This window comes from Mchenga conophoros, linkage group LG20 (assembly GCF_057382185.1).
Source record: "Mchenga conophoros isolate Kocher_MC1m ecotype Shallow Benthic linkage group LG20, M_conophoros_male_GT1.1, whole genome shotgun sequence".
NCBI classification, from domain to species: Eukaryota; Metazoa; Chordata; class Actinopteri; order Cichliformes; family Cichlidae; genus Mchenga; species Mchenga conophoros.
Genome location: NC_140545.1, coordinates 20086007 through 20104245, shown reverse-complemented (window position 1 = coordinate 20104245; position 18239 = coordinate 20086007). Strand labels below are relative to the sequence as shown.

The following is an 18239-nucleotide window of genomic DNA, read 5'->3' as shown; positions in this document are numbered from 1 at the left end:
CACCTCACTTTGATCTTAAGTGTGCCATACCAAAGAAGCTCTCCAATCCATCATTCTAAGAAAGTTTAACTACATATGAACTACGCATTGTAAAAGAAAATAGACATTTTTATTGTAGGTGGTGAAAAAATGGGAAATGTTGTGTCATATAATTGTTTATTTATCACTTAAGTACTTTGCTAGTATTACTAGCATTGGGAGAGCTCTTCATCAATAGGAAAAGCTGCCAAACAAAAATTTTATTCCCAGTGTAGAGACCTTGATCAGTCGATTCTGGAGCCGGGCCTTGTGTTTGACACACCTGCCTTTAAAGAAACACTGTTAAAATTTTATTTTGGCAATGATTAAAAATTGCAACTTAGCTTAAAGACCAGAAACTGTGGAAACTACGTGACGGGTGCTGGCTGCACCTGTTAAACTCACCAAGTAAAGCACCGGGTGTTTAAGCTGCTGCCGTCTGGCAGGAGGTTCAGGCTGCTGAGGTCCCGAACAAATAGACTCAAGGACAGCTTTTACAACAGGGCAATAGCCCTGATCAATGTAAATAGCTGACCTGACTGGATACCTCCCTGGACTTTTTAGGGGGAGGTAACAATGTTTAAAACGATAACAATAATATTTATATTTATAACAAGGTGCAATAATAATTAATGTGCAATAACAACAGTGTGCAATACACATACACTTATTCTTCTTTTTTATACTAAGTTAATATACTGTGTTGTGTTGTTTGTTACGTTGTGATGTGTCATATCGTGTCGTGTTGTGTTATATGTAGTGCCGACGTAGGACAGTTTTTCCAATTTCATTGTACTACTGTACTATGTATGACTGTGCAATGACAATAAAGAGTTATCTTATCTTATCTTATCTTATCTTATCTTACAACGTGTCTCTGTCAGACTTACTGACTGACTGAATAAGCAAGGGAGTTTCAAAATGTTAAATTCATTTTAGCTGGGTTGCTTGGTGCCCTTTAATTACTTTTACAGTGCAGCTTTTCAAAGCACTTTATGGTGCTTTATAATATAATAGAAAGACCCTGGAATAGTATAGACAGAACCCCAATGAAGGGCGAAGGAAAAAAGTTTCCATTTAACAGAAAGAGACCTTCGGCATAAAGGCATAAATACCTAGGCTGGTTAAACATTTGACCTAGACCTTTATTGTTAGCACCCAAGGTCACAGTTGAACTTGAAAAAAGAAACATATGGAGTAATAAAGCATCTGAAAGAGAATGTAGAGAGCTGTACAACATACTTTAATTTTTTTAATATGACGCTCTACGATGTCACAATAATGCCATAATATACATGTTTAAAGCGCATTTTCTCAGTCTAGAACACTTCTGCACATGCAGCTGTTAATGTTTGACTTTAAATCTTTAATAGAGTTGATCATTATTTCAGTCATGCATTGTTTAGTCCTTAATTCTTGTGCAACAACATTTTATATTAGTAGCAACCGGTGACTCGCAGTCAATGTTCATGTTCAGGGTTTGTGTTTAAATGTGAAGAAGACCAGCTTTCTTTTTTCCTGTCTAATAAAAAAAATGCTAAACTGAGGTTGTATAGAATGCATTTAACATAATATTAAAGAGATTCATTGCTTTGTTGTACCATAAAAACTTTATATGACTTATCCTTCTCCAATACTGCATGCTCAAAGTAAACACATTATTATAAATCACCCCTTTTAAGCTGATGTTACTTATTTTCTCAGGTAACGAGTTTGCATAATGTTTTAAGCAAAGCCAGCTTATCAGATTTTACAGTCTAATACCCCTACTTCACTACATATCAGAGAAGAAAGCCTTCTACACGGCTACCGTTTTTTGGAAGCTATAATTGGGAAATGAAAGCTCTCTGCACCAACACATGCATTCAATGGATTAGACCTTTGAGCTCTTTAAGAATCTCTGTCAAATAAAAACCACGGATTAAAAAAAGACATACTGATTAAACTACCAAACATGAATAAGAAGTCTCCTGATAATAGTCCTAATTAATATCACATGACCTTATAAAAACTGACAGCATTAACTGAGAATTTGTTTTTGTCCATGCGGGACTTAACTCATTAACATCACTACAATATTTTGACACTTTGAGGTGTTGATGGAGGCAGAGCTGGAGGAGGCACAGTTTAAGATGTTATGGTTTCAACTTGGAGTGACCAGGATGAGTACATCAGACAGCTCAGATTTAGCATTTTGGAGACACAGTCACAGAGGAGGGATAGAGGATATACTGGACAAAGAATGCTGAATATGGAGCTGTCAGGCAGGAGGCAACGAAGAAGAACAGAAAAGATTCATGGATGTAATGAAAGAGGATATGGTAAGGGATTGTGATAGAGTGAGATGGAGGCAGTGAAATCACTCTCTCTATAAAGAGAGTAAACTTTGTTCTCAAAATCCAAAATGTCAAACTTTATTTTTATTTTAAAGACATTCTTTGAATTTAATCTCAGGTAGAAAGAATTGTAGCATATTTTATGTGTCCATCCAACTTTTGTCATTATATATATATTAATATTACTTGAGATCTCTGCTTTCAAATTTTGGTGCAATATAAGTAAAATTGAATTGAAATGGTGTTTGATAATGTGTAAGACACATGGAGTAAAAGTACAGAATCCAAATCTTTAGAACAACAATAAGACAAAGCACTTTATTTATCCCCAAAGTTAGGAAATGACTGTGTTACAGCATCTTTTACTTTAAAAATATAAGTCTAGAGATCAGTTGGGTCATCATTTAATTGTCTGCTTGCTGTAGAATTCAAAACCAGCTCATGGAGCACTCCTTGATTGTCTGAATTCTCCACAAACTTACATCTGCTCAACATTCTCCTTTTAAACCAGACTAAAAATATGTCTCTGTTCTCGATTTTTTTAATGAGGACACATTTTTTGTTGTGGAATCAATATTTCTTTCATTATTTAGTTTTTTACTTACTCAAATGATTTGTTTTTATGTGTGCAGATTCTAGGATTAGATTTTCTTTATTATTTCTGTCACATTTTCCCATTTTTTCTCCTTTTTGAAACATTTTGAGGTTAAAAATGCCATATTATCAGATCTTTTTAAAGTTAATTAATTATGCAGATTATCCAGTGATAAATACCTGGTATATATTTCACTGATCAAGCACCATGGACACCCCTGTGCTACCTTGATCTCTCTAATCTGCTTTCATTAACACACCTACAGCACTGAAACAGCAGGACAATCATGTTTTATGATAGAGGATTTAAAAAAAAAACTCAGTTTAATCTGTGCTTTTGTAAGTTGATAGCACTCATTTGTATTTGTTTGTGCTGTCAAATGAGTACAGTGTCATGATTTGAGTGGGTTGTTTCCTGATGTTCTGTAGAGTTCAGCCAAACCGTTATAAAACCAGAGCAGCCTGATATAAAAGCATGAAATATTTATAAATATACAAATGAGAACCAAAAGAAATTCTAGTCGAGACCTTCGGGGGCAATCCCTCAGCTATCTCCTGAAGCTCTAGTAAGGCAGAGCATAAGAAGATTCACTTTATCCTCATGTTTTTAGTTCCTTTTGGGGGGTTATGTAAATATTTTATGAGAAAACACCACAGTCTGGAACTGCAATACATTGAGTTGAGGTTAGAATATGAAATAAAATGGATGCATTGGTGGATGGATGGATGGATGGATGGATGGATGGATGGATGGATGGATGGATGATTGATTGATTGGTTGGTTGATTGATTGATTGATTGATTGATTGATTGATGGACTGATTGTGTCACAGCTTGGTGGCTCTGTGGTGATTGTGGAGGTGAAGAAGACCCAAAGTGTAGGATGCAAAAGGCAGAGTTTATACAAAAAACAAGTTTTTAATACTGAAGGGCACGTCAAAGTCCAAAACATAAATCCAAAACAGCTAGACGCAAAAAGAACAATGGGGACCAAAAACACCAGGGAATTTCACCTGGAAGGCAGCAAGGCAACACAAACAACACAACACCTATAAAAGGACAAAGGACTATAAATACTTGAATGAAGCAGGAGAGAAGTGAAGGAGGTGAAAACAATTAGAACTGGAAAAAAACAAAACTGACACAGGACATAAAAGAAAACAAACCTTCAAAGTAAAACTGGGAAGAAAAACTAAAGAGATTAACACAGACATGACACTTTAGGGAAACACTAATACCATTAACATTGATAAAAGACGCAAACTAAAACAAAAGATAAGATGAAAACTAAAACTCTGACAACTAACCCAAACATCATATCCTCAAACAACAGGGAGGCTAAACACAATTATTAACCAAACCCTGATGAGAATGTGATATTTTACAGTCTTTAACATTAAGAGGGATGAGTTAAAAATACAAAATAAAAGATTTTTCGTGCACTTAAATTTAGAGTAAGTGAAGCTTTGTGCTGTTGTATCATCTATCCTCAGCATGTGCATACATTAAAGAGAAATCAACATGTGTGCATTCATTTTGTGAAGGGATTCAGGAGGGTCACGAATATGTTTAAAGGTGCTTTTGGTACGGCTTTTTGTTTTCTCTTGGGCAGGTCACAGAGGCAGGTTCATCTGCAATTTTGGCTGATAGGTTGATCTCAGTGCCAGCCTATATGAGATGATGGCTAAGCTGGAACACTTCTACACATCCTATCTGCAAATCTCACACAGCATGCACTGGTTAAGGTGCTTTAGACGGCCTATGGTTGCTACTTTGCAACCCACCTCCACCCTGCTGTTTCTGATTGTGGTTAATGACGCCTCTTCTGTGGGCTCTCTCACCTGAACTTTCTTTTTTTCTCTCTCTCTTTTTTGTGACTGAATGATCATGAACTAATCACATGGCAGTAACTCAATGTGTTCAGGCCAATATGACCTGCTGAAGTTCATACTGAGCATCAGAATGAAAACGAAAGGTCATTTAAGTGATTTTGAATGAAGCATGTTGTTACTGACGAACAGGTTGGTCTGAATATTTCAGAAATTAGGATGTATTGAGATTTTCAAACACAAGCATCCCACTCAGGTACTAATCTAAAAAAGAGAAAAATATCCAGTGAGCAGCAGTAATCTGGGTTTTTTCTATGGTGTATTTTTTCTGTTGTTTGATATTCAAATGGCTGGTGTAAACAGCATGAAAGCAAGGAGCAACTCTGCCTTCTGTCAGTCTTCAGGCTGGTGATGGTGTAACAAGAGTGATGCTGTCATGTCTGTACAGACCACACTGTTGAATCTTGTTCGTATTCCTTTTGTTTTGAGTGAGAGAAATAAGAAAGAAAGACAGATAGTCTTTTCCATGGCTTTGATTGTATTTTGAGTTATGTTGGATGCTTAAAGTTTTGTGCTCTTTTGCTCCTACGGAGGTCTCTCTTTTACTCTGCGGCCAAATGTGGCCAATAAAGTGAGTGCAAGGGCAGGTGTGAGCAGGAACAGTCACCGTCCTGCAGCTCTTCTGCACAGACCCGACATAGAGGGTCCATCACAGGGAGGGCGCAGTGCCCACGGGCGCGCACAGAGCTCCCTTTCTTTAAGAAAAGGCAAAGGGGAATTCCTTATGGTGGATGCTGCAGCTATGAGAAGCCTTTTCATCCGGCTGTTTTTCAGAGTCTCCACTGGCTGCGTTAATTACAGGGCCCGGGGCTGCACTTTGAGCTCGCTGTGCTCATGCATGCTCTTGAGAAAAAGCCGCGCATCTGATTCTCACGACATGGACGAAAACCACACACAAATACGCACGCGCGCGCACATGCTCGCGCCCGCCTGAGCCCGCGGAACCAGTCAGCCAGCTGCTCGGGGACATTCTTGTCCAGTCTTCTGCAACTTCGGCTTCACAGACAGCAGCAGCCAGTGACACTGAGGACGACGTGAGCTGGTTTTAAGACGTGGTTGTTTGTTTATTTTTTAAATCCCCACTTAGCCCAGCAGCTCAGGTCAGAGGATGTGGAGCGTCGCTGCTCCTGCCAGACCTCAGTGAAACTTTTGTCGGTGAGCGGAGCGCACACAGAGGGGAAGAGCTGGACCCGCAGCCCGTGTGTCGGTCACCGGAGAAGATGGGAGACTTCCACTAGGCTGTCTCCGAGAAAACATCATGGCTGTAGACGGTAGGAAGGTTACACTTCAATATTATTAATAATAATAATCAGTAACTCTTTTCTAAATAGTCCGACTCGCATTCCGCCGAAATCTAAAGCACGCTGATTCCATTACTTTAACTCATTACTTGCTAAACCAGTTTATCTGTTACGTAAGTGGCCTCAGCTGGAAAGAGCTCTCTGAAATAAAGTGCAGCTAAACGCTGCCACATTAAATCTATTAAAAACAGACTCTGTCATATACATGCATTCAGACATTATAAGAATATTATGCATAAGAAAGGAACAGAAGGGGGTCGCTGATGGTCAGTGACACGGTGCTGAAATGGACAGCGCATCCAGCATCGCCACCATCAGTGTGACTGTTGCTGTGGTCACTTTTCTGCCTTGGCTTGCTCTTAATTGAATTTACTCCCAGCTTCTGAAGTCCTGATGTGCATATTTCTGATAGGTAAAGATGTGTGCCAAGTCAAAATTTTAAATACCCCAAATAAGAGCTTTAATTTAACTATATTCATCCAAAATACAGGATTAAAGATATTGCAGGCAGGCCAGATACTTCATAATTTGTTTAGTAAGGATTTTGATCATGAAAGTGTTTCCTTTCCAGTACTGGCACTTTTTAAAGAGAAGGTTTTTTTTTCTCCATTTGAAGGGAAAAGGCTCTGACAAATAGTCTTAATTATGCATACTACATCCATGAAAGGGGCACATTTGTGTTTACAGCGGCAGCCTGGGTGAGTAACACTCTGAAGGAGGGTTCGTACATGCCTCGAGTAAAACCTCAAAGAAACCAAAAATCGCACACCAAGTTTTATTCGTAATAACCTGATAGTGCTGGTTTGCCTTGATGATTGCAGGACGCAGAATGGCTCCGCTCTCGGTGGGAGATGGTGAATGACAGAAAAGAGAAGCACAAAGCAGGAGAAACGAAGGCACTCTTTCATCTCCTCAAAACCTCGTTTCCCCCTGACAGCCTCTCTCGTTCTGTCCTCTTTTCAAATTCTCTTAGTCAACTTAAGATATTGAAAATGCACATTAGCGCACACGCAAACACAAGCTGCACACGGAGCTTCAAACGTGGTAAGAAAATCCTTCCAATCTGGCACATGAATGTGTAATGACCCGTGGCTTTCTGCCAGAATCTGTGCCAGTAACAGCGTGTTTACTGTAGTTGCACACTCTTTAATTACTGGATGTTGGGAAGCCACCTGCTGTTGAGTCAGTTTGGATATCTGCCTGCAGGCCTCATCCTAATGATGAGAAAGTGGCATGTCTCACAACTCTACAAGCTTTTCACAAAGTAATTGTGGTACCTGAACGCTGACTTCCAGGATTCATCTACGATTTTATCAAGGCTCAGATAACTAACTCAAGCCTGGTTTGTGTCAATAGAGCAGATTTGCAGAAATTTGCTAAGGAGACCATTCCTGAATGGCAGGTTATCCATATGGTTTCAATCCTGCCTTTTGTTTCCAAGTCATGCAGAGCAAGGGAGTAGGGAAGTAGTCCCATGCTGTTTTTACACTGTCAGCAGGTCTGCCTGTCTAATCATTATACCCCCTCCCTTTATCTCTCCAGCTGCATCCAGTTTCAGTTTCTGCAGGCCAGCTGTGGAGTACAGGGCTCTGCCTGAGGACTTTAAGCACCAGCTGAGTCGACGGACAGGTGGGAACCTGACCTGGCATGACGGCCGTGGACAGAAAACAGCGGGAGGCAGAACAGTGAAGCTGCTACAGCAGCCGGGGACCGAGGCCCTGCAGGTACTGAGCACCTACATGACTTCAGCATGTCGAAAAGCGCACCTGGTGCATGTTGTCATAATCCCCTTAGGTTTTCTTTATTCTTGCAGCTCAGGGTGATATGTTTCTTTCTGCCTAATTAAGCTTGATGATGTTTGCCACAAATCCAGAGTTAGGAAAACCATATATATTTACTTTGGAATTCTAATATGTTAAAGATTAATTTAATTGCTAAAAAAATTAACAAGAAATGTAAGAATGCAAACCTAATCAAAGAAAAGGAGAAAGGTCCTGTGCCGATAGTTTCTCAGGTCAGACATTGAAACCTTTACTCTTTCACTCATTTTAGAGGTTTTTCTGATACTGCAGAGAAAAATAATGACAAGTTTCCGACTAAAGTTTTTCACGTGAACTACTGTATATGCCTATCTGAAAACACGGCCACCTATCTGGGCATGATTAGCTGGTTGCAGGCATGACTGCTTAAACTAATGGTCACAGATGTGACTGTGGTGAAATGTAAACAAGAGGGCCAGTCAGAAAATCAAGCATTTAAGCACCTTTAGCCAAATAAACAGACTCTATCTGGACATAGATGTAGAGCTTCTTGTAGGCCATACACTATGTCTATGATGTTACAATCCTATTTGTCCCAGTGGCTTTGCTGATCTGTGTTGAAGGCATCAAAATAAATGTGTGTGGATATATACACTTCTCTCTGTATCTCATTCCAAATGCATTGATTTTTGTAACACAGTTCACTACATGGAGATAACCACCTCAACGCACCGTGGATGACTTACAGGTGTTGTAATAACATGTAACATCCACAAGGACTCAGAGAAGACCAATATGAAAGTGTCATGGTCCTGGGCCATGTTGGCCCAGTGTTCTTAGTTTTCTTGTATGTTTGTATTTTGTTCCTTATTTAGGCCATGTTTTCTGAGTTGCCCTGTTGTGTTGTTCCCTAAGTGTTTTCCCTTCATGGCTTTTACCCCCTGTGTGCCCCTCTGTGTATCTGTGAGCCCTCGTCTCTCCTTATGTTTTATTCCATGTTTCCCCTGCCCATTATGTCCAAGTTCTCCCCGTGCTCTCTCTCCCCCCCCCTGTGTGCCCTGTGTATTTATGAGCCCTCGTCTCCCTTTGTGGTTGTTTCATGTTTCCCCAGCCCGTTATGTCTGTGTTTTCCCCGTGCTCTCTCTCCTCCTGTCTGAACCTCTGTGCACTTCCTGTTTACTTTGTGACTCTCACGCCCGTACATGTCATGTTCAGTTCACCCCGCCCTGTCTCGTTATGATTATCAGTGTCACCTGTGTTCCCCGTGTGTTCCCACTTTCCTCGTTAACCCTCTGTGTATTTCTGTCTGCGTCTCCCTCTGTTCGGCGTGACGTCGTCCCTCATGCTGTGTGTGGATCTCCCTGTGTCTCGCTGTGAGTTCTTAGTTTGTGGCTTCCCAGTTTAGTTTAGTTTGTATGTTTGTTCTACCGGCAAATAAAGCTGTGTTTTGAGTTCATTCCCTCGAGTCTGTGAGTCCTGCATTTTGGGTCCAACTCCCGCCTGCCGCACAGCGATTCATGACAGTACGACGTCACCAGATATGGACCCAGCAGCACTCAACCCACCAGAAGAACTGCGTCTGGACATAATCTACTCCGTGGAAAGACTCCTGCATCTGTGGCTCGAACATGAGGGGAAGGAATTTCGCTGTGCTGTGGAAACCAAACTACAGCGTTTAATCTCTGGTCTTCCCTGGCTACTCAGTGCGCTCCACCCACTCGAACAGGATTTAATCCAAAATGAGCTCCACCTTCATCCCCCAGCTGCTACTGCCCACCTGCCTGAAGGGCCGGATGTGGAGCCGCTCGGCCCGTCAGAGCCATCATCTAAAAAGAAACGACGACCACGCCGCCAGCGCGCCACCCCACAGCCGGACATTCAGACTTGTACATCGCCGGCTGTGGTGAGTAAGGACTCTTTTTTTGTGTCGAACCGTGGAACTATTCGTTCAGGGGCTGTGTTTTGTGCTACGGACGGTAATGTGAACAGTTTATCAGCTGCCCAGCCTCCTGAAGCTCTCTTAGCTGCCCAGCTACAAGCTGCGTCTCCTGTGTCCCCGCTAGCACAGCCATTAACTCCACCACACGCTCCATTTTCACCTCTACCATCGCTTCAGTCATCAGTTCGGTCTGCCACTCAGTCGCCCTTAGTTCCGTCATCCACACTACCACCTGTTTCCCTTCCACCACCACCATCACTACACCCAGCCATTCAGGCTGCTACTCAGTCAGACATTCAACCCATAGCCCTGCCGTTAATATGCTCTGTAGCTGAGCCACTAGCCGCCCGACCCGCAGCCACTTCAGCCACTCCTCCACCCGTCACACCTCCACTACAACCATCACTGCAGTCTCTAGCGCAGTCTCCTGCAGCTCTGCTTTCCCCAGTGCAGTCTCCAGTGTCCCCAGTGCAGTCTCCAGTGTCCCCAGTGCAGTCTCCAGTGTCCCCAGTGCAGCCTCCTGCAGCCCTGCTTTCCCCAGTGCAGTCTCCAGTGTCCCCAGTGCAGCCTCCTGCAGCCCTGCTTTCCCCAGTGCAGTCTCCAGTGTCCCCAGTGCAGCCTCCTTTAGCACAGTCACCCACTCAACCACCAGCACCACAACCGTCACTACCTCTAGTTCATTCCCCTGTGAAGTCATTAACTCCACCACCTACTCCACTCTCACCACCACCGTTACTACAGACATCAGTTCAGTCCCCTGTGCAGTCATTTACTTCTCCACCGTTAGCAGCTCAGGTCCCCGTGTGTCCAGCAGCTCAGGTCCCCGTGTGTCCAGCAGCTCAGGTCCCCGTGTGTCCAGCAGCTCAGGTCCCTGTGTGTCCAGCAGCTCAGCTCGCACCTGAACCTTTGGCCCAGTTCCCCGTAGCAGTGCAGTTTTCTAGCCAGCTTAACGTTGAGCCCGGGGTCCCAATTCTCTCTGGCTCTACATCGGCTCCTGCTGGAAGCTCGGATGAGCTCATCCAGCACTCCGCGGCTCCCGTGTCGCCATCTACCTCGTCCGCTGGGGGTTCCAGTGAGCCCAGCCAGCACCTCCTCATCTCCGCTGGAGGGTCCGAGGGGCCCGTTCAGCCGCCCGTCTCCGCTGGAGGGTCCGAGGGGCCCGTTCAGCCTCCTGTCTCCGCTGGAGGGTCCGAGGGGCCCGTCCAGCCTCCTGTCTCCGCTGGAGGGTCCGAGGGGCCCGTCCAGCCTCCTGTCTCCGCTGGAGGGTCCGAGGGGCCCGTCCAGCCTCCTGTCTCTGCTGGAGGGTCCGAGGGACCCGTCCAGCCTCCTGTCTCCGCTGGAGGGTCCGAGGGGCCCGTCCAGCCTCCTGTCTCTGCTGGAGGGTCCGAGGGACCCGTCCAGCCTCGCGCCTCGTCAGCTGGAGGGTCCGAGGGGCCCGTTCAGCCTCCTGTCTCCGCTGGAGGGTCCGAGGGGCCCGTCCAGCCTCACGCCTCGTCAGCTGGAGGGTCCGAGGGGCCCGTTCAGCCTCCTGTCTCCGCTGGAGGGTCCGAGGGGCCCGTTCAGCCTCCTGTCTCCGGGGGGCTGAATGCAGGACTCCCCCTGAGTCCTGCATTTTGGGTCCAACTCCTGCCTGCCGCACAGCGATTCATGACAGAAAGCCTTACTTTATATGTTTATGTAACAGAGACAGTGCATGTTAATGAACATTAGCAGGAAAATATAAGATCGTTTATTTAAGTAATTATGCTGGATTAATTTAGATCCGCATCCCCTGGGTAGCTTGCATTCAAAAGCACACAAAGACACACAAAGTCAAAAGAATAATCCAAGTCCTGCATCATCCAAAGTTAAAAACGACTATAGAACTGGTTTGCCACAATGTGCTGTTTGAAATGTGGATTAAAAGTAGGAATTCTGCTTTATTACAATTAATAAGCAATGGAAATATTTAGTTCTTTTTACTGACATGAGCTACTTCACAGTCACCTATGTTTTTAAGCATATACATTTTTAAAAATCCACTAAGATCAAAATATTGTTGTTGTTATTTGATGCTACCAGGATGAAATGAAAATTACTTTTTTGAAAATCAAAGCTTTTAGTGGCTTTTTTGAAATATGTTTGCACTGAATAAAGTGTTGTTCCACCTGTTAGTGGCCAGGTAGCAAAATCTTTTAACGTTGCATTTTATGATGTTAGATAACTTAGTAGGACTTTTAAAGGTTAAATAGAGTTCATTTTGAGTCCAAGATACTTAAACTTGTTTACAACGTCATGTCCTCGCCTTGCAGTGAACACGCTGGAGTGTGTACTCTCTGCTGGTTGTTTTCTGCACATCATACACACTGTTTGATATTTACTAAAAGACATAATTCCTGGACCTGAGCCAGTGCCTGTGCCTGGGAGATTTTTCAAATTACTAATGCATCAATATGTTTAATAAATTGAGGGTAATCCACATCTACATAACTTGTCAGTATAATAACCATTTATAGCCATTCAGTTTCCATGGCTATTAAGCACTGTTGTATTTCACTAAAAATAACTACTGTGATTTATGTAAACTGCACCAATGGCGATATCAAGAAATTAGTGGTGTTATGTGTTTCTGGTTTTATTTTTTATTTTCCATTCCACTGACTTCTTGCATGCAGATATGAAAAAGTTGCACTGCTCATACAAGAAACTGCTGTGTTTGTTGCATTAGCAATATATGAGCACATGCAAAAACCCCTGCTGCCGTTTGGCAGCTCTCCTCTCAGATTTCTCCACGGAAAAGTCTGAAATATAAAAAAAACCTCATAGTCTGACAAATGCAGCCGGTCATCATCTATTGTTGTAAATGGACACTTTGTTAGTAGAGAATGAAAGTTGCCCTCTCCCCAGCGGGTTGGTGAGCTCTAACAGCCTTTTAGCTTTAAATAGCACAGGTCTTCCTATGCTCACACTATGCTGCACCACCACTGTGCTTGTTGACTGAGAGCAGAGAAAAGTTGAATTTATTTTGATCCTAACTGCCTGATAGTATCCAGCCTGTGCCTGTTGTTTCAGGATAATAAACAGTTAGCCATTTCTATAGATCTTCTCGCGTGAAAACGTCCTCATATCTACTTCCACTAGTCATTCTGTTCCGGTATAAATTAATAGTTTTTTGTTATCTGATACAGCATTGTCTCTTCACACAGCCAGTTTGGGCAGCAGAGACAATCCATTTATACTGTAAGCTGGCCTCATTTAAAGCTCTTGGTTACAAGTCAGAGAGCCCATGCCTTTGTCTTCACCCCATGAAAGGCTCTTTAAAAGGCTGTTACAAGCTGAAGCTAAAGCTGCAAACATAGAACTGGGCTGGGCTGATAACATAGTTGTATGCAATGCATTATGTCTTTGCTTCAATCCTCTTGGATGCACATAAAGTAGTGGTCTGTTTATTTTTGTCTCGACGCACATGAACTTAATCGGTGTTGTGTGTCTGTGCTGCATTGTAATGTGTTTACAGTATTTTCACTTCCTCCATTGTTAAGTTTTTCCACTTACTTTTTTTTTGGCATGCTGTTCTCGTATTCACTCTGTCAGTATGCATCTCTGCCACCTCTCACAGGCATCCAAACACTCATTATGGTCTCTATAGTGTTTTTATACTTCACAGCTGTGGACTCAGAGCAGCAAAATACATATAGTAACCGCTGAAAGGAAAATTATTTGGAATGTTTTTGGTAATGACTTCATAATTTATGTGTGTGGGTTAGTGAGAATTTTTAGTGAGAATATAAACTATATATTAACTTCTGATTCTAAACGCTCAATGCGTGCGCTTAATATGCCTTAATAAAAGGTCTTTAGAGTTAGTATTCCTCAACCTGTTTAGATTTATTAATAGAACCAGCGAGAAGAGGCTTTGGTGCATGTGTTTACTGAGATATACTTCTTAAGTTTTGCCCATGAGAAATAGGCCCATATTTGAGGTTTTAAAATATTAAACTACTACTGCAATAAAGGCTTCACTACACTAAAAATTAAACAATAAGAAACCAGAGCTTAAAACACAATTTAGAATATAAATAATATGAAAATATACATAGCTATACATATAAATACATAACTTTTGGTCCATATTGACGTGATAGCATCACACAGCTGCTGCAGATATGTCAGCTGTACATCAATGATGTGAATCTGCTGCTGCACCACATCCCAAAAGTGCTCTATTGGATTGAGATCTGGTGACTGCGGAGGTCATCTGAGTAGAATGAACTCATGCTCATGAAAGCATTTGAGATTATTTGAGCTTTGTGACATGGTGCGTTATACCCATCGGAAGATGGGTATATTGTAAAGGGATGGGGATGGTCAGTAACAATACGTAGGTATCAAAACTCACCTATTTAAACCTGTCAGCTGCAGTTCTTAGCTGACAGGAGTGGTACCTGGTGTGGTCTTCTGCTGCTGTAGCATATGTGCTTTCAAGATGTTGTGCATTCAGAGATGCTCATCTGCAAACCTTGGTTTTAACGACTGGTTCTCTGAAGCAGTTTGGGCATTCTCCTCTGACCTGAAATATTCAGACCAGCCTGTCTGGCACCAACAGCCACGTCATGCTTTAAGTTGGAATTTCAGCAGGTCGTTGAGGTCAAGTTGCTGCCATGTGATTGGCTGATTAGATATCTGCATTAACGAGCAGTTGAAGATGCATACCTAACAGAGTGGTCAGTGAGTGTATTTAAATTAGTCCTCAAGTGACCCTTATCCAACTAAATCATTGCTAGGATTTTGCGATGGTTCTTGTTCTGCCTCTAAGGGATCTCTGGCCTCAAAAAGTTTTACAACTCCTACTTTACATGACTGTGGTCAATTTTCACATATTCTGACATTTTACTGGGCAAACAGTCGTTTTATTCACAAAACAATTAATAATGAAAAATCATAACCTGCAGCCAAATTAGAAATGGAGCTTTTTGGGATTTGGGGGGATTGTTTTGCATATTGAAGGACATCTGACTCATTTTATTTTTAATGAATTAAGGGAAATGTTCACTCCTAATCAAACAATGTTTAAAAAATACCAATAAGTAGAAATCCTTTGTGCGATCACTCCAACCACATTTATTCATATACAAGCCAAACATGAGGGCTCAGGTTTTTACAACGGTAGGGTGTGAAGTTAGGAAAAACTGTTTGCTGCATAAATGGAAGTGATGAAAGGAAATCCAGAGGGTGAGAAGGAAGTCTAAAGATAAAAGCTCACCATAAAAGTATTCGTGGTGCATTAGAAGTCAGTCAGAGCCAGAAAAATACTTGATTCAAACTCTGAATGTGTCTTTCTTTGTTATTTAGATCCCCATTAACTGCATTGCCACAGCAACAGTATCTGCAGCATGTCAGTGAAAATGATGCACATCACGTCCGACATGCCCGTTCACAAAAAGACTCGGCAGTAAACCTCCCAGTGAGACAAAACTGTAATCAGAAAGCAGTAAACACTCTGAAGTGAAGCAGAATAGGTCACTTTCTTGATCAGCATGGCATGTTTTTGGAGAAATAAAAGTTTAATATCATTAGCTGCTTGATTTATTGTGTGAAAACCTCAAGACAAATTATTGTTCTTTGTGTTAAACAAAATTTACACAGGGGGGGAAAACAAACTGAGTGCACTCGGCTCCAAACCCCAAATCCTCTATTGAGTGTTCAGCTATGCCAAATACAAAAACAAACAGAATAACTGGCTTCTTATTTATTGTTGGTGAAGAGCATATTCCAGCTAAAAACCATAATTACCATAATCTGAAAACTCTCACCAGGTGAGGCTCACACTGAGGACTACAATGTCGTGACAGAAAGACTGTAAATGTCGCCCTGTGTGCGAGTAAACCACACAGGACATCGTGCACAGTTAAAACTCCTCTATGTCTTTAAAAATTGTGTAACATTATATATTAGATTACATTAAACAACCCAAAAGTGATTATTGATTAAAAACGTCTCGCAAAACATTAATGTTTTGTTTGTTTCAGCTCACAGCTCGAAGCCCAATGTCATTCATTCTCCTCAAAAATAAATAGAAGAATACTCACATTATGTATCAGTTTTGTGAACAGGTCAAAGGCATTTGTATATTTCATCACAAATTAATTGCTGATCACAATAAAGGAGACTTAAAAATAAGCAGGGTGGCATGGTGGTGTGGTGGTTAGCACTACTGAAGGTCCTGAGTTCAAATCCTCCATCTGGCCGAGTGTAGTTTGCATGTTTTCTCTGTGTTTGCATGTGTACTCCGGCTTCCTGATAAGGAGGAGAATGGATGGATATTGTTGATATACTTTCAGTATCTGTATGATTGCACTACACTCCGGTGTTAAAACCAAAAGCAAGCAAACTACTTCTTTTTTAGTTACTTCGATTTTTAGTGCAGATCACCATTGTGTTATGGAAAATCTCCAGAGTCTGTGATTCATGCAGGAGTGGAATACTGTCCCGTCTGTAACAACTGAAAATAAAAATACATAAATAAATAAATAATAATAAAGGTCAATCAAATGGACCACTACGGCAAGGCCGTGATGATCCACTTGGTAAAGTAAATCCGTTGGGCATCTTTCTTGGCCTTCAGACAGTAATTCTGATGGCTAAAAAGAAAAAAAAGGAGTTGAATACTTTCATTCTTCTTGCTATTATTCATATTATTACTAATATTATATTTTAATGAAATGAATCATTACTGACATCCTATGGATCAAAAAATTGTTGGTGAAGTGATGAACATGCTTAAAAAAATATATCAAACTCACCATTTTTGGTTCTATTTTGAGAATAAGAATGTTTTTAACACCACTGCATCCTGACATATCAGGCAGACCCTCCTGCAAAACATTTGCTCCACTGACTCTTGCACATCAGCCAGATGTGATATTTTTTATCTTGCAAATGAACTGCTGAACTTGCTACATTTTTAAAAAGTGATTGGCTGATCAAAGGCGCAGCTTGATTACAACTCCAGTTTTGCATCCTGTACATCTATAAGATAAAAGAGCTGAATCTCAACATGACACTGGCCTACATGCATGTCTTTGTGTGCTTTTTCTGCTGCTGTTGCTGCTGCTTGTTCGCCACTCTTCTAGGGAACTTCACAGCTACACAGATGTGCCTACACTGCCTATACATATGGCAACGATCGCCCCTGTGTTCTTTAATGAGGCTGAAACATGTTCTAGCCCTGTAGAGGCCCAAACTTGTCATCTTTTGATGTATATAAGGCATGTGAAATGAAATGTGATACTCAATATTCATCTTATAATCCTCCCAGCAGATGCTCACTTAATTGGCTGTGTGCACATGTTATGTACAGCGAATAAAAGACAGTGTGCAGATTTGTACACAGCGCATGATAGATGTGGGTTGTATGGATGCACAGCGGCAACAGCAGGCGAAAAGATTAAAAGAGCTTTAAGGTTCATTCAGGTTTTAAATGGAGTCTGAATTTTGTGCCGTTCCTCTGGATATATTTTCATGGGAGACATCTCCTAGCAGTCAAATGCCACCGATAACTGAATATCTTTGGCAGTTAATGAGAGATATGCCTGTGGTAGGTTATCTATCTCAGCACAAAGCACATCAGTACAGTATGTCCCCTGTGTGAACATGTTAGTGTGAAGTTTAAAACTTTCTTTTTTAAAAGATAAATTAAGGGATACAAGTCTCTAGTGTGCACAAGGGAGGTAGAACTGGCCTTCAGCTAATTGAAGGATGATTCACTAACTCAATCCCTGGCTCCTCCTGTTGGCATGTCTTAGACCTAAATACTGAACCCAAAGAAGTGGAAGTAGTGTAGTAGTATATCTGTGTAGGTTCTCAGGCATCCAGGTCATTGTCAACTATGGAGCGTGGAAAGAAAAGCAACTGCACTTTGTTATGTTTCTTGAAGACATTTTACCTTTTCAGTTGAACTGAGGAAGCTTCTCGGATAAGAGGGGAAATGTCTTCAAGAGACTTGAAGAAGTTCAGTTGCTTATATTTCCAAGCTCTTTACATTGGTGTAGTAATAGTGCAAAGGACTTTGAGTCATTGAACAGATCTCACCTCTGAAAAATGCTGTCTGTTTACTTATCTTAGTATCTCTCTATTTGAAAAATCTCCTTAAGCCTCTTTTTCACTAGCACATGCTCAGCTTGATTCAAGTCCATTTTGGGGGTTTTGCATTTGGTGGCAGTACCTCGTACCAGGTTAAACTCCTTCACAAGAATCAACCTGGCATTTTTAAACACAGCAACAAGGGAGATGGCTGCAAACCAAGGAGCCTGATTCACCCACGCAAACACTTTTTTTCTGTGCTTGAGTGCTTTCTGTCTATCAATCACACACATTCATCAGAGAAAAACTTGGGGTTAGTATCTTTCCTAGGGAGATTTGGC

General features: G+C 41.7%; 1 protein-coding gene across 3 annotated transcripts in view; it reads left to right on the top strand.

Annotated features, from left to right (window-relative positions):
* The first annotated feature begins 5617 nt into the window (after positions 1-5617).
* The window catches only part of samd10a (sterile alpha motif domain containing 10a), a 17291-nt gene continuing 4669 nt past the window's right edge, over positions 5618-18239 (top strand). The window contains exons 1-2 of one of the 3 annotated variants that reach the window (XM_085261059.1): positions 5618-6108; positions 7681-7862. In XM_085261059.1, coding sequence (XP_085117185.1) covers positions 6096-6108; positions 7681-7862 — 195 coding nt within the window. In that variant the 5' untranslated portion in view covers positions 5618-6095. Of the gene's footprint in view, positions 6109-7680; positions 7863-7983; positions 9802-18239 lie in introns of those variants that run through there. The other 2 variants (XM_085261058.1, XM_085261057.1) reach the window with 2 other exon arrangements.